Source organism: Cydia splendana, chromosome 19, assembly GCF_910591565.1.
Source record: "Cydia splendana chromosome 19, ilCydSple1.2, whole genome shotgun sequence".
NCBI classification, from domain to species: domain Eukaryota; kingdom Metazoa; phylum Arthropoda; class Insecta; order Lepidoptera; family Tortricidae; genus Cydia; species Cydia splendana.
In genome coordinates, this window is record NC_085978.1 from 3199885 (window position 1) to 3217598 (window position 17714).

Genomic DNA, 17714 nt, shown 5'->3' on the forward strand with positions numbered 1-17714 from the left:
TATAGTAATAGTGCGTTTTTGTTGTTATTGCCATTGCTATACATAGTATTGTTACTGCAATTTAAACATGCATCTCAAACAGCTTCTTAGGGTGCATTTACGGCAAATGATCGGCTACCGCATTTGATCATCACTTCATCACACAATCGATACTTCGTATAGATGTAGAATTGTCTCTCTAGAGTTGTCAAGATTACGTTCAGAAAATTAAAAAAAATCTAACCCGAGGGCCACGGAAGGCACGCTTCGAGCGTACACGCTCGACGCTGACGCCCACCGCCATTCATGGCCGTGATGGGCGGTTCCACACAGAACGAGACATCTTGCGAGGAAATTGCCGCACGAAGCAGCTCGGTTTGTGTAGATGTGCCTCGGGCGAAACAAACGCACTCGCGTCCGCAATGCCTCGGGCGAGGCATGTCTCAACAAACCGAGCTACTTCGCGCGGCAATTTCCTCGAGAGGCAGCTCGTTCTGTGTGGTCCCGTAATAATGTATGTTTTACCTTAATACATTGAAATTAGGTGAAAAGTTATAGGTACATATTTACGACCTCTTTACCTGGAAACACAGCGACGTTTCTGTAGAACTTTACGCTGCACGCAGCGCACGGCGTCAATCGGAGATGTTAAAATGAAACCATAATAAGCATGCCGTGACATGAACGAATGGAGTGTATTAGTCGGTGTTAGCTAACCTATAAATGTGTGCTTTCTTTTCAGTTCTTTTTGAGCAAGGATGAGGTAAATTTAGCACAAATTCTATGCACTTACCTTTCATAGAGGCACGTTGTTATTTACTATACAGAACTTTATTAGAAGTATCTGAGAAAACCTTTGAAACTGCACTATAATAAAACCTAAGAAGTCGCCAGTTTCCTTTCTTCCTTCCTTCATTCTATCAGATTCCTTCGGCTCTAGCCAGACTGACTGAACGCTTGAGCGGCGACCATGCGGGGCGTTGGGCGCGGCGTCCATAACTAAACTAAGCAAACATATGCGAGAGGCCTCATTGGAAACTGCCTTCGGCGCTCGACGCAGCACTACACGCTTCGCTGGTCGCTCCCCTCTCAGGCCATTACACTTAAAAAACTCATATATAAATGGCACGTAGCTAACCCTAAAGTGCCAGAAGGCAGATTCGAGGTTTTCTTTCTATTTTAAATTTTATTAGTCCTATAGCATGTCCTATGGCAGCATGTTTCTCGGTTAAATTGTATTGATGTGGTATAGTGTTTGTGTACTTATGTAGTTGTAAAATAAAATTTAGCTGTAATGAATAGCGTTGTGCAATGTGCACCGCACCGCACCGTGCACCTAATAGTTTTCCTTATAGTACTTATTCATTACAATGAATATAATAATTTTCCTTGTGGGTTATGATACTTATGAATTATGATAGATATTTTTTTACATTCATGTACTTAAAGAATTTCTGTAGTGTAATATGTACCTATATAGTAAGTATATAGGAACCATCTTATCGAGTCGAGTCGAGTCGGATCGGATATGTTTATGTAAAGTACATTTAGGTAGGCTTCTCTTTGAAAGATAAGTAGTCATCTTTCTAGATAGACAACTGGGGTTGCCATATGAAAAAATGGATAATCCTGACAAAAGTCCGGACATTACCCTAAACATTCTGACTTCTGGCATATCCTTGACGGTCCTTTCTCCTAACTTCGGCCAACTTCAAACTTTTATCTAGCATCTAGTGGTTGTTGAGGTTTCTAAAAAACCATGGTCTAATAAAACATGGTCTTCTATTCCCAGAGTGACACGGGCCTACGTCACAATAACATTGCCACTTTATTTCAACATAACATGTTACATGGGTACATTATACCTATGGTTAATAAAATAATAAGTTAAAATATTTCTTTATAATTTTATAATGTTCATTTATATGTATTTTATCTTAAATTTTACAATAACACGTCATTTTTAATTATTCGTTAGCAATATCTTCCGATTCACGACAGAAATTTCAGACGTTCGGGTAATTCTGTTTACACTACTGAAAACACAGGATAGCTCTGTCACATTTGACAATTTGGATCTAGATAACTTCATGCCCTGACCGTCATCCTTGTCGAACGCGTGTTAATTGTTATTTCCTTCTCGCTCAGTGTCAGCAGTCGCAGTGTTTTCCAAACTTTTCACGCCGTAAGCTTGGTAATTAATGTGTAACTGTGAATTAGTTTTTCAAACGTTTGTCTTGTATAGATAAATAAAGTTTAATTTAAAACATTAGATTTGTTTTATTTTACTATGTTTCTACATGAATAACTTAAAATTAATGCCGTTAAAATAATTTTCACCGTTGGTTAAAATTCTCCCACATTTTAAAGTTTGAGAACCTGTAAACAGCATGATGACGTAGGCCCGTGTCAGTTAGGTCATACGCGAATCTCGGAATAGAGTACCAGGCGGAGTATATTATTATACCATGTAAAAAACCATGACACTCGCCATGTCCTCCCGCAATCCTGACAAAGGACCAATAAACCTGACATGTCAGGGGAAATTAAACCCTAATTACTACTACCGACGCCATACTTGGAACCTTCTTAGTAACACGGTAACACTTACTCTATGGAAACTACCTGTCATGAGGTATAAAGATACCTGATACGGTTATTATATGTGATTTGATGTTTCGTCACTTACATTACCATATCGGCCACACCCTCTGCCCTTCCGCTCGTACGGAAATGATAGGTTATCATCGTGCTATCTGATTATAGTGATTATTACATATATATCAGTTTATGGTAAACTTTTGGAGTTTGTATCGAAGTTACGTAATAAGATTACATTGAAAGTTTGTAAAAAAAAACTGTTATTGGTCCAAACCAAAACATTTAAGGCAGTAGTTCCATGGATCTGTAGTTCCTGTTAAAAATCACACGCAAACCTAAACTAAAGCATTGAATCAAATGAGAACGGATAGATTTTCATGTATTTTTAACGTGAAACTTCTTAGCTACAACTTCAAGGGCCTGCAAAGGGCAAAGGCCGAACTCCACGTAAGGCCTTAAGGCCCGTAGCACCAAAGCGCGGCGCGCCTCTCTGCGAGGCAGAAGCCTCTGACAGAAGTACCGATTTTAGACCAGATTTTTTATATCACAGATTCTCGGTTAGATAAACTGGGATAATCCAACTGTTATTGTAAAAAACAAGATTTAGTGCGCACAATACTTTGAACATACTTTACTGAAAGACAGATGGAGCTAAACCCATCGGGCTGATTTAGACTGCGCGCGAACTCGCATGCGATTTTAGTTACATTGCGGACTGTTAGTGGCGGACCTACCAAAACCCGCAATGTAATGAAACTCGCATACGAGTTCTCGCATCATCTAAATGAGCCCGTCGACCGCCGAAGAGATCAACTGACATGCTAGCCTACAGTCCAATATCATATGCAAACCCGACCAAGTTCACGATGACTCCGCGCACGACAGGCGTGGCGTTCAAAGGGTTGAAGCCAGTAGTAAAACAGCCTCATAGACAGAAGGAACTTAACCTTAGGAGGGTTAACGCTATGACCGCCAAAGAAGTCAACTGACGCGCTCGCCTACAGCCTAATATCAATAGGGAATATTAGGCAAAGCTCTGCGTAGGTGGCACAACTAGCACATACAGTAAACAAACATCAATGACACATCATGCGTCACTACGTCAATCACATGGCCTACCGTGAAACACGACAATCGAAAGTTCGGTTTCTGCCTCTCTATCACTCTTGCATATTCGAGCGATAAAGAGGCAGATAACTAAATTTTGATTTTCGCGTTTACCGGTAGGCCCTTGTTAACAAACCGCCTTGATGCATCAATGTCATATTTTATTGTCTGTGAAAACTTGTCAAAAAACAGTTTAAGGCACAGTATGTATAAGTTAGTCTATGAATTTACTAGAGTCGGTAGTGCTGCACTCTGGCGGCAGAACATTGCAGTAATATCCCCTATTCGTGCATTCCGACAACGTTCACGATGACTCCGCGCACGACAGGCGTGGCGTTCATAGGGTTAAAGCCAGTTTTAAAACAGCTGTATCTAGTCTCGTCACGATCGACGACCTTTGACATTATCCACCCTTCTGACGTATCGGTAAATCAATGGCATTTGGCTTTATTGTTACCAATCCGGGCTCCGTAATAATAGTGTAGTAAATAAAGGTAGTGGACCCCGCAGTAATTCCTCAGCCAGAAAAAACTTTACAGTATGATAAAGTATCCATAAATAAAAAGTATTGTATAAATTTCCAAAGAATAATAATAATAGAATTAAAGTAAATACCTAAAGTCTTAAATCGTTAATATCTTTTTTCGGAAAAATGCTCCGTTCAAACTTTCTTCACCAGACATATTCATGTAACGTATTCCAACAATATATGAAATATCAAAAAAATATCCCAGCAGAAATACCAGTATTAATAAAATAAAATTTTTTGGCGTGTCTTGGACCGGAAAATTGCTCAGTCTAATTTTTTCACTGGAATGCCATTTTATTGCCGTTTTATACCTACAAAATGAAAATCTAAAAATTTTCCACTCTCAGTTTTTAATAGTTCTATAATACATACATTTCGATACGCATTTTTTTTGGATTTTTTTACCCACTGCGCCAAATTATATTCTAAGTACATATAAGAAGAAAAAAATGACAGAGCAATTTTCCGATGAAAATGAGCGTCAAAAAAAGGAAGCATCATAAAAAAATATTCTCATGTTTGACAAAACTTTTAGATTTTTTTCTAGTATCACATACTGATACAAATAACTTATTTTGTAAAAAAAATTTGGACTGAGGAATTACTCGGTTCAATATATAATCAGATTTGTGTTTTTACCTAACTTAGGAGTGTTTTTTTTTTGGATATTTATAATGTTAGTCTCGGCTCATACTATACAATAACCAAGCTAAATTTCATCGACTGAGAAATTAATGCATGGGTATCCATACAACAACTTGCTTCATTTACTACACTAATAAGTAATGAGATTACAATGGGAACGTTAACATAACTAAAAAACTGGTCAAGTGAGTCGGGCTCGCGTTTCAAGGGTTCCGTACTTCACACAATTTTTAACATTTTATGTACGTGAAACCTGAGTGAAACGTTTTGAAAAACCCGAATGGGTCAGTTCAAAAACCAGATGTAGCATGAAGTGTTAGGGCGCGGTCGCTTATATCTCTTCAACTATGCAAAGTAGCTTGGATGGGAAGATTAAATGCCGAACACTAGTACAATAGTGTCCAAATGCGAAGAGTGAAGGCCGAGCTCCGCGTAGAGCTGAAAGCTTGGAGCGTCCGACAGGTTCGCGCTTCCCACAACTTCCGCAAGTCTTTTAAAAGCGAACGCCGAAGAGAGATAGGGCCTTCGCAATAGCTGTCTACACCACGTTTCACTCAAACCATTGCGGCTGTAAGCCTTACCGCATTTTTGTTCTTAAATCCGACTCACGCTTTACTGTAGATTTATAATAGGTTTTCCTGACATCTTTCGGTAAAGAACTATTTTGTCTATTTTTTCAAAGTTTTGGACCCAGTAGTTTCGGAGATAGAGGGGGGGGGGGGAATGGTCATTTTTTGTTTATTTTCTTGAATAACTTTTAAACTGTTTTCCTAAAACCATAAAAAAAATATTTGAGATTCTCATAATGAGCCCTTTCGTTTGATATATTACACGATATAGTTTGCAAAACTTTGTTTTTAAATTTTCTCATTTACCCCCCAAAAGTAGCCCCTATGTTTTAAATTAATTTGTTGACGTTACATGTCCGTCTTTGAGTCACAGACTTACATTATGTGTACCAAATTTCAACTTAATTCGTCCAGTAGTTTCGGAGCAAATAGGCTGTGACAGACGGACAGACGGACGGACAGACAGACGCACGAGTGATCCTATAAGGGTTCCGTTTTTTTCCTTTTGAGGTACGGAACCCTAAAAACTGTATTTCTTTTACCAATCACTCCAGTACTCGTACTATAAAATCAAAAATATTTTCTAGTATCAAATCTATAATTCCTACTACACAAAGTGTGACCAGCTCAAGATTTTTTGAATTTCCCGCCAAAGATATGTGTAATATTTCAGTAGCCAGACTCTATACGTGGGCCAATTTTTGTTTTATTGTCGAAATTTTCTTTATATTTCGATATGATCGGGTGGAAAAATAGAATTTCCTATTTTGTACAATATAAGCACAATTTTACCGTCCGAAAAAGTCTTACTCTGAGTAACGAAAACTCTTGGTATTCTCGTAACGCAACGGAAAATTTCATAAGGTAGGTTGGGGTAGGAGAAACAAAGTTTATTTTTCTCAGGCCACGAGAACCAGTATGAGGATTGCCTACAAGTGATTCTCTTGATCTTGTAACTTTACATATTTTTCGGGACAAGTTTACATTTCTTATTTATTCCGCCTACAGTAAGGACCTCTTCAATCACCCTAATTCTATCCAAACAGTGATGTAGCGTGAACCAATCTAGCCGCGGGCGAAAACCACATCTGAGAGGCCCTTTTCAATGTGTTTTCCCAAGTAAAAAGGTTGGCTTTGCGAGGCCCCCCTAAATGCGAGGCCGTGGGCGCAGGCCCCATTCGCCCGCGCCTAGCTACGCTACTGTATTGACTGTATCCAAATCTAACAAAAACAAAGACTCTATGTACTTTGGCTAGACGGTACTGATGGCGATGACCTAATTCATGCGGGCCGGGTGTCAACAAAATACATAAAGGTCAATCAGTCTAACGACATGGCATATTTAACGTGGACAGCTGACTGGCGTCTACTGATTTTATACATGTTAAGTAGCCTTACAGCACGTATGCATAGAGATCTATGATAGAGACAGATGGGCAAATAATAACCAATAATACGTGATCACGCGCCATGTTGCGGAATTTCATTGGAACTAATTTTTTCATACTAAGTATACAGCCGGCCTAGCCAAGGTGACAATCGCTATCGCTACGACAACGAAACGCTTTGTGTCTCTCTATCACTCTTCCATATTAGTACCGTAGTGCGACAGTGACAGTTGCGTTTCGATCGCTACGGAGCGTAAAGGGGCCCACTGATTAACAGTCCACCGGACGGTATCGGCCTGTCAGTTAGAACAAAATTTTGAGTTCCGAACAACTGACAGGCCGATACCGTCCGGCGGACTGTCAATCAGTGGGCCCCTTAAGCGATTGGTATGTTGGCTACGCGGCCTGATCTGTCACTATACACGGTTGCCAAAAAATAAGTGCATTCCCGTTGCCAGGGAGGTTTTTACTGAGCAACTTTTACTATGTGACTAACCCCGGAATCGCGAAAAAAAAAATTTGGCTGTTTCATACATTTTGGCTGGTCCATTTTCTATGGGAGGGTAATTTTTTTCGCGATTTCGGGGTTGGTCCCATAGTAAATATTGCTCAGTATAATCCCAAAACCTCCCTGGCAACGGGCATGCACTTATTTTTTGGCCACCCTGTATAGGTAAATGACAACAGAGCCCTCTTGACATTGATCATAATATTATTAATATTACTGGTAAGGCTTTAGAATCTTTAGATAGATTATGTGAAGAGTGGCGGGGCGGGTGTGTGCATTGGATGATATAGGGCCAAATGGCGGAATGGAGGCCTTTGCCCAGCAGTGGGACATTCTTATCCATACTAATATTATAAAGGCGTAAGTCTGTCTGTCTGTCTGTTACCTCTTCACGCTTAAGCCGCTCGCTGAACCGTTAAATTTGGTATAGATATAGTTTGAGCCCCGGGGCAGGACATAGGATAGTTTTTATGTCGGAAATCGTCCATGGAAAAGAGTGCAAAGGGGGTGGAATTGAAAGAGTTAATGCATTGCCTAATAATTGAAGTAAGCAATGCGCGAATTGAATGATTGCTATTAGCATTATCCAGGCGCTATACCTACTTTAGCTGCTGTCACTAATTCCACGCAGACGAAGTCGCGGGCAAATGCTAGTAGGCTATAACACACGCCAGTGTTAGTAACACAATCTACTTGCAATTAACAAACTGGGTCAGGGGTTCACTTCACATTGTTTGAAAGATATCTTCATAGGTATTTCAGGTTAGGATTATCCCGCTTTAGATAATACGTTAAGGAGGGCAAGCGTATGGTTATTGCTGTCTTTGCTCACAGCACTTATTCTTTATTAAATTATCTGAAGTTTCTAGAAAAATATAATATATAGTTTTCCCCAGGATTCTCCCAAGATTTAAACAGAGTGGCGTGAGAGGCATTCGGTCGTCTATTTGCCTCTTTATCCCTCGAATATGAAGTGATAGAGAAGTAGATAACGAAATTTCGATTTTCGCGGTAGTCCCCCTGCTCCCTTACTAATTCAGTATAGGAGTACGACAGCTCTCTGTGCCGTAAACTAATCGGAATTTCGGTGCATTTTTTTTCTACCGTTCATTATAGAATGTAGATATATAAATTGTGGCTTTCCATCAGAGAAGGCTCCTTATGCTTCATCTGCAATAAGGAATTTCAGATGGAAACGTCCTTATTGCACATACTTTTATAACTAACCGTGTTAATCGCGTAAAACTTACGTTTATTTATGACCTGACGTTTCGTTCGAACGTGACGTTATTACGTTCGTGGGAAGAGTTTTTTATTTATTTAGGCTCACAAAACAGGTTACAGTCATTGCATTTACATGCATATTAGAGGCGTACAGCGTTCTGAACTGGACTCTAACCCTAAATATGTGTGCACATTAAGAACAAAATTTACATGCGATAAATTTGTGTCTATTAGAACTGTCTATATATCAAATAATTCAAATATGTCAAACTTATGGTATCAAAGTATGAGTGAAAATTGTGTTAGTTAAAATCAATATGTCCTTATTGCACTTTAAGCATAAGGACCCTTCTGTGATGGAAAGCCACAAATAATCTCATCTGTATGGACGTGGCCAATCAAAGTAGATTGCTTTGTGTGTAATAAGTCCCAGAGGTCGGATTTTATAGCGGCCTTCGTTTGTGCTCAGCTAAAACATTGTTCGTCACAATTCTCGCGAGACATATCTTTAAGGGTACGGACAGATGGGGAGACACTCCTGACTTCGGGCAAACTCGACTCCGTTCGGCTCAGCATTGCCCCGAGCAATTATTAGGGTTGACACAACTTGACGTCCCTTTGCGTGCTCGACCACAGATAAGATAATGACTTGAATTTTGACAACCCTAAATAGTCGAAAGTGATAGTGCCATAAGTTAGAAAGGGATATCATGATTCGACCCTGAATCGCTGTCAAACTTCGGTTTTGTAGGAAGAGTCCTTTCTGTACGGTAGTACTATGACACTATTAGTTATTCTGTGGTATGGAGAAATTAATATTTATAAAAACAATACACTCTTTTTTTTGGGCAGTTGTGTAAAAACAGGTATATTCTTAGTACTTCCATTTGAAACAATTAGTGAGTCAGTTTCATAGTGTCTGACCAAAACCGGAATTTTATGCCGAAACCGAAAGTTCGGTATTGCTCTAATTTCGACTGAAAACGAAGCTTCTGCCGAAACATGATTTTCATACCGAAACCTTAACTTTGGTCGGACACTATTAGAGTTAGACCAAAATAAGTCTGCAACGATTTTGATAGCATACCGATGCAAGTGTTATTTTAAACGTCAACTTCCATGAAATGATGACTTATAAATTTATAACACTTGCACTGCGTGTTGCGTATGCTATCAAAATCGTTGCAGATTTTTCTTGGTCTAACTTTACATAAGTTTCTTACCAAACGTTTTCTTATAAAACATGCCTTCCACCATATTTTTTTGTCTCTCGGTGGATCTCAGGAAATTTCAGAATTTTTCTATGAAAAACTTTAAAAAAACAGAAACCTTTTTTCCTGACAGAACTTTTGCACAACTTTCTGAAACTTGTAAATACATCTGTAATATATGTATATTATGTATGTATCTAAATAAAAATGTATGCTTATTATCATTTGCAGCCATAGTCCATTTTATTTTTTAAGATATATTGTATAATATTTGCCTATACTTAGTTTTAAGGCCTTTTTGTGCCTATACTTTATCTATGGGCCAATAGTTGCCTGAAAATAAAGATTCATTATTGTGTAGATATTATTTGTAGTAACTCAAACTTTTCACATGACATCAATTCAATCGTGCCTCACACGACAGGCCTTAAAAAGATTCCGTCTGACCAGAATCAATTTGTATCAGTCAACACTTATTGATCCGAACAATACGCGTGCCTACATTCCGTGACGTACGGATAGTTAATTGTAAGCGGTGGTCTATGGTAAATAGTTTTACAGTGATTATGATCTTTACTGTCTGTCTGGTCGTTTGATCGTTTATACTCTACTTTGACGACCGGTCTGGCCTAGTGGGTAGTGACCCTGCCTGTGAAGCCGATGGTCCTGGGTTCGAATCCCATGCAGTATGGGCATTTATTTGTGTGATGCTGATGACACAGATATTTGTTCCTGAGTCATGGTTGTTTTCTATGTATTTATATATATTATATATATCGTTGTCTGAGTACCCACAACACAAGCCTTCTTGAGCTTACTGTGGGACTTAGTCAATCAAGTGTAAGAATGTCCTATAATATTTTTTTTAACGAGCCTATAAGGTGTCCCACTGCTGGGCAATGGCCTCCCCCCTATATTTATTTATTTATACTCTGTATCTTTAGGTATTTAAATATAAGTAAACAAAATCTACACTCAAATGGCTCCTTAAGCCAGTTGCGGGTAGAAGAAAACATTACACGATCAAATAATGTAGGTTAAGAGCGCTATTACATTTCGGCGTTGAGCGAGTTTAGGTATTTTACGCGCTGCGGCAGGCCGTGCGAGCTCAGTATGCCGATCCCTTCTACCACACTCGCACTACAATGATGGATTAAACATTCTTGATCCTTCGCGAAGCATATTGAAATCAACCATAACAACACTAACTGTACTTAACTTTTAAAGTTCTAAAACTGTTATTTGGTAAGTACGAAAATACTAAATGCAGTGCAAATGTACATAGGGGCTGTTCATAAATTACGTCATCTATTTTTGACGATTTTTGACCCCCCCCCCCCACCCCTCAAATCATCCAAAAATCAAGCTTCGGATGAATCTGTTTCCTCCTACGTTATGTTACCATCATCCGATCTCCAGACCCCCCCCCCCCCCCACTCCTCCCATTTGAAACGACGTAATTTATGAATAGCCCCATACTCGTACTTATGAAGGTATATTACTTGAAAGAAATTATAGGTACCTACTCGCTTATTTACATGTTTCGTCATTGCATTTGGTACCTATAGGTTGTAAAGTTTGTATCAACGAGGGTTTAAAAACGAACTGGTACTGAGGATCTGATGATGATTAAGGTGGTCACGGATACCAATCAACCATGTAGTAACATGATTAGGCTCGTTTGATTCGTCTCAACAAGATCTTTGACACTGAAGATACACAGGGTCTGATGATGGAGCTGGAAGGTGACCACGGGTACCAGTCTATCATGTAACTAAACAACTTCGTGTTTGGGCTCGTTTGATTCGTCTCAACAAGATCTTTGACACAAGACAGTACTCAGGGTCTCATGATGGAGCTGGAAGGTACCATTACCAATCAACCATGCAACTAAACCACATCGTGTTTAGGATCGTTTGATTCGTCTCAACAAGATCTTTGACACTAGGTGATACTCAGAGTCTGATGATGGAGCTGGAAGGTGGTCACCGGTACCAATCAACCATGCAACTAAACCACTTCGTGTTTAGGCTCGTTTTATTCGTTTCAACAAGATCTTTGACACAAGATAGTACTCAGGGTCTGATGTTGGAGCCGGAAGGTGGTCACCGGTACCAATCAACCATGCAAGTAAACCACTTCGTGTTTAGGCACGTTTTATTCATCTCAACAAGATCTTTGACACAAGGTAGTACTCAGGGTCTGATGATGGAGCGCGAAGGTGGCGACGGGTACCTGTCTATCAGCTCCATCATCAGACCCTGAGTAGTATCTTGTGTCAAACATCTTATTGCGACGAATCAAACGAGCCCAAACACGAAGTGGTTCAGTTACATGGTAGACTGGTACCCGTGGCCACAGTCCAGCTCCATCATCAGACCCTGAGTACTAACTTGTGTCAAAGATCTTGTTGCGACGAATCGAACGAAGCCAAATACGAAGTGGTGTAGTTGCATGGTTGATTGGTACCGGTGACCACCTTCCGGATCCATCATCATACCCTCAGTACTACCTTGTGTCAAAGATCTTGTTGCGACAAATCAAACGAGCCCAAACACGAAGTGGTTCAGTTACATGGTAGACTGGTACCCGTGGCCTCAGTCCAGCTCCATCATCAGACCCTGAGTACTAACTTGTGTCAAAGATCTTGTTGCGACGAATCGAACGAAGCCAAACACGAAGTGGTTTAGTTGCATGGTTGATTGGTACCGGTCACCACCTTCCGGATCCATCACCAGACCCTCAGTACTACCTTGTGTCAAAGATCTTGTTGCGACAAATCAAACGAGCCCAAACACGAAGTGGTTCAGTTACATGGTAGACTGGTACCCGTGGCCACCTTCCAGCTCCATCATCAGATCCTGAGTACTATCTTGTGTCCAAGGTCTTGTTGAGACGAATCAAACGAGCCTAAACACGAAGTGGTTTAGTTGCATGGTTGATTGGTACCGGTGACCACCTTCCGGCTCCAACATCAGACCCTGAGTACTATCTTGTGTCAAAGATCTTATAGAAACGAATAAAACGAGCCTAAACACGAAGTGGTTTAGTGGCATGGTTGATTGGTACCGGTGACCACCTGCCGGCTCCATCATCAGACCCTGAGTACTATCTTGTGTCAAAGATCTTGTTGAGACGAATCAAACGAGCCTAAACACGAAGTGGTTTAGTTGCATGGTTGATTGGTACCGGTGACCACCTTCCGGCTCCATCATCAGACCCTGAGTATTATCTTGTGCCAAAGATCTTGTTGAGACGAATCAAACGAGCCCAAACACGAAGTGGTTTAGTTGCATGGTTGATTGGTACCGGTGACCACCTTCCGGCTCCATCATCAGACCCTGAGTACTATCTTAAGTCAAAGATCTTGTTGAGCCGAATCAAACGAGCCCAAACACGAAGTGCTTTAGTTGCATGGTTGATTGGTACCGGTGACCACTTTCCGGCTCCATCATCAGACCCTGAGTACTATCTTGTGTCAAAGATCTTGTTGAGATGAATAAAACGAGCCTAAACACGAAGTGGTTTAGTTGCATGGTTGATTGGTACCGGTGACCACCTTCCGGCTCCATCATCAGACCCTGAGTACTATCTTGAGTCAAATAAATACATATAGAATGTCAGGTCGTTTCAAATATTTTTAATCCTGTCCGGTAGTTTATTAAACTGTACCATTATAAATTATAATACTATAAAAACAGTGCTAGGATCAAAGTCTCTCGTTGCGGTTTACACGCACACAGTATAGCGTTTTACACGGCGCCCGCCGCACACAATGATAAAAAACCTCGTCGTCGCCGTTGAAAATGTGCGGAGCCGACCGACACACGTCCTGCCTCTACAAGCTCTGCCGCGGCACTGAGCTGGCGCAGCGCGCGTCATCGGTAATATAGAGTAGTTTTCAAAAAATTGCCAAAAAATTATAGTAGAATTTCATAAACACTAATGTATACCAACAGTATAAGCAAACGTTGCAGATTGCTTGAGTATGAAAATGACTTCGATATTAAGTAGATTTCCGTAGGAATTGACACTTGATTCGGAGAGAAAATCGAGTTCGTTTTACTTTGATTTTCTCTTTCTCAAAGGTATGTAGGAAAAATATAGTTTGATATGCCTAAAGTACAGGGTATTAGTAATACAAAATAGCCAGGTTTAGCAGAGTAAAATTCTCAACATTTCCAAATAAGAGCTCGCCATTCAGTGCTTCACGGGGTTTTTCGGAAAAGACCATCAGAAAAAAAATCATTACTAATTTAATAAGTCCTTTTTCTAATATTTACAACGATATTTATAAAGATAAGAAGACGCTTTTACTGGAACAAGTACTCATTGTTTCTAATAATGAGCGCAAAGTCCTGAATTTCGTCGACTAGTATCATCAATTTTGCATTATTTCGACTTTTCTTGTAAGAGCGCTCTTAAAGTCAGGTCGTGCAGTGACTGATCCAGGCGGTTTTGTAATTGGTCGGTTAATCAATAAATGTTGTAACTACCCGAAAATGTACAAATTATTTTAGGGTTCCACCTTCAACAGTTTAGGCTGTGCGGTGGCTGACGGAACTGTTTTGTATTAAAAGAGATTGAAATTAAAAAAAGTGATATTTTAAGAAAAACCATCTTGATTTGACTAACAAGTTTTTAGGTGCAGGAATGATTTCGTGTGTTTATCAATTTGTTTATTTTAAAATAGTTATCTAACTATGAATAAAAAATTTGGTAATAGCTCCAAATGTGCTTAGAAGTCATAAATTAGTTTCTGTTTTACAGTTTTTGCCTATTTGTTGGCTAGTGTAAAATATGTTTCTGTACAGGAATATCTTTCCAATAACATTTTTATTTTATTGTTATACTTACCAATTGTTATATTTTATTGTTATGCCATATTTTATGCGAATAAAGAATTTTCATTTTCATTCCCGCACCCAAAACCCCGGGGTATGTTCGTGGGTATAATGACTACGAAATTCTACACTCGTTTCACGACTCGCACTTAGTCGGTTATACGTTATAATTTTAATCCATGTATCAGTCAGTGCATCAGTCATACGATTAACCCTTCCTATTATTATCAATGATTACGTTTACCTCGCCGGTCAATGACCCCATTCCCTTTACAGCCCTGTACAAATATTAGTTGACTAGCCCATATAGGGGACCGTCATAAACGCTATTTATCTTGCTTTGCGGCATTATGATAGTGACAGGTTTTTGTGAAAAAATGGAATGTGTCGGTGACGTGTTAAAAATTGTAAAGAAAGGCTGATCTTTATTTTGCAGCCGATTTTTTTGACAGATTACGATAAAATTTTGTGTAGGTACCTATAGATAAAGAGTTCCCTATTCTGTACAATATACAGGGTGACCTTAGCCATTGGACAAACCCTGAAATCCCACGTAGGGTTACTTCTCAGAAATGCTCTAACGGTAATATTTTTTTAATTAGAACAAAAGATAAAAAAATAAATTATCAAACAAAAGTTATTTCCAATAATCGACAACAAAAAGAAACATACTGTATTAATCATTGGCAGTGCTTTTGACAATTTGTTTGAAAATGTGCGGCAATGATGACATTTGTCAAAAGTCAGAATCTCATAAATAAAAAAGATAATCAAAACGGTCGAAGAAGGTTTCATACTATTTATTACCTCAGGAGCTAGTAACACATACAGGTTGCGCCAAAGTAAAAAAATCGTAATTTGTTAATTTCTTCGTAACCGCTACACCGATTGTTATGATACTTTGTATACTGGTTCTAAATACCCTAATCACCCTAATGCATATGTACATTTCGGCTTTGTCCAATGGCTAGGGACACCCTGTATATACTTAATCGCAATTTCATCGTATGTATGTCTTACTTAACACCTTCGCTGTGGCAATTAGCTTTACTCGCGATTAACCATACATTGCATGGGGACTTTCGACCCCCTATTGCAGTGAACGTGTTGAAATAATACCTAAATTATTGACTTTTCACGTCTTAGTGCTCATATTGAAGTAAGTCCTAATGTTAAGGGGCCCACAAATTACCAGTTCGCCGGACGATATCAGCCTGTCAGTTATTCGGAACTGTCACCTTTTGCGATCAACTAACAAGCTGATATCGTCCGGCGAACTGGTAATCTGTGGGCCCCTTTAGGTTTCTTCGGTCTAAGTATGTACATAGTAGACAGTAGGTATGTCAATCAGTAAATGTTTTGAGTATGAGTACATAAAAATTAAAATAGATGTTTAACGTGATATTCGTTAATCCCTTTGTTGTCACACTTGTCACGCAATGAACCTTTATGAGTTAGGGGCTGTCCATAAATTACGTCATCGATTTTTGACGATTTTGGACCCCCCCCCCCCCCTATAATCATCCAAAAATCATGCTTCAAATGGCCCCATTTCCTCCTACTTCATGCTACCGTCATCCGATGTCCAGACCCCCCCCCCCTAATTTGAAATGACGTAATTTATGAATAGCCCCTTATGCTTTTTAAACATGATATAAAGTACAGGTAGAGACAGTAGCACAAAATAGAAAAATAATTCATACTTTCTGAATGCTGCAGCATTTGCTGCACCCGTGCTTATTTCCATTATATATCATTATGTTGCCCAAATAATAAAACCGGCCAAGTGCGAGTCGGACTCGCGCATAAAGGGTTTCGTACCATTACGTAAAAAACGGCAAAAAAAATCACGTTTTTGTATGGGAGCCCAACTTAAATATTATTATTTTTTAGTATTTGTTGTTATAGCGGCAACAGAAATACATCATCTGTGAAAATTTCAACGGTCTAGCTATCATGGTTCATGAGATATAGCCTGGTGACAGACAGACAGACGGACTGTGGAGTCTTAGTAATAGCAATAGGGTCCCGTTTTTACCCTTTGGGTACGGAACCGTAAAAATCAAGAGCAAGAGAAGAAAAACCCAAAAGCATCAGCAACATCCATCTCTTTCTTCCAAATACCTTCTCTGTTGCAATAAACAATGCACATCTCGCCAATTAGTGAGTTACAAAAGCCGAAGTGAGAAACTGGGGCGCGCCAAGCCAAGGCCCGCTTTTGAGCGATAATTGGTGCTCAATGAACGCTTATTGTCTCTAAACACCACTGATTGTGTGTGTGTTGAGGTGTAATTGAAGTTTGAATAGGCGAGGACGAGCACATCAAAATTATGTAGACCAGGGTTTCTTAAAGTAGCATGGGTCGTAGCATGTTTATCAGGGGTCCGCAGTAGGTCAGTTACCTACCTACTATAGGAAATCATGTAGTAAAGTTGACCAGTCGAGACCTAAGTGTAAAGAAACATTATTTTAAAATATTTTTGACTGGGGTCCGTGGAATTGTTTAAATTGTGAAAATGGTCCGTGACTGCAAAAAGTTTAAGAAACCCTAATGTAGACAAACTATAGTCGGAGAAACGTAAGAGAGCCGATTTTTAGTGTTCCTTACCCAAGAGGTAAAAACGGGACCCTATTACTAAGACTCCGCTGTCCGCCTGTATGTCACCGACGGCGAAGCGTCGAGGCTAGCGAAGGCCGAAGGCCGAGCTCCGCGTAGGGCCGAAGGCCCGAAGCGTCACACGAGAGGGGAAAGTTGGAGCTTAAACACGACCCAATAGTAAAAGTGTCTTGACAAGCTCACGTCGGGCCTACGGCCTTAGGCTGTATCTCATGAACCGTGATAGCTAGACAGTTGAAATTTTCACAGATGTATTTCTGTTGCCGCTATAGCAACAAATACTAAAAAAAAAAAATATTTAAGTGGGGCTCCCATACAACAAACGTGATTTTATTGCCGTTTTTTTTACGCAATGGTACGGAACCCTTCATGCGCTAGTCCGACTCGCACTTGGCTGTTTTTTTATAAATTCAAAGATCCCAAAGAATAAAATTGAGTCTTGGAAATCTTTGAATTCTGAGTCGGAAATATGAAAACCGCCTCCGTAAGGTC

General features: G+C 39.7%; 1 protein-coding gene and 1 long non-coding RNA gene across 5 annotated transcripts in view; both read left to right on the forward strand.

Moving 5' to 3' along the window:
- Positions 1-17714, forward strand: part of LOC134799942 (uncharacterized) — a 55237-nt gene that overhangs the window by 13041 nt on the left and 24482 nt on the right. The gene's annotated exons all lie outside the window — the stretch shown is intronic.
- The window catches only part of LOC134799891 (ceramide synthase 6-like), a 36674-nt gene that overhangs the window by 2257 nt on the left and 16703 nt on the right, over positions 1-17714 (forward strand). For 2 of the 4 annotated variants that reach the window (XM_063772315.1, XM_063772318.1), the window contains exon 3: positions 722-742. The exons of the other annotated variants lie outside the window; for them this stretch is intronic. In XM_063772315.1, the coding sequence (XP_063628385.1) occupies positions 722-742 (21 nt within the window). The remainder of the gene's footprint in view (positions 1-721; positions 743-17714) is intronic. 4 annotated transcript variants of the gene reach the window in all.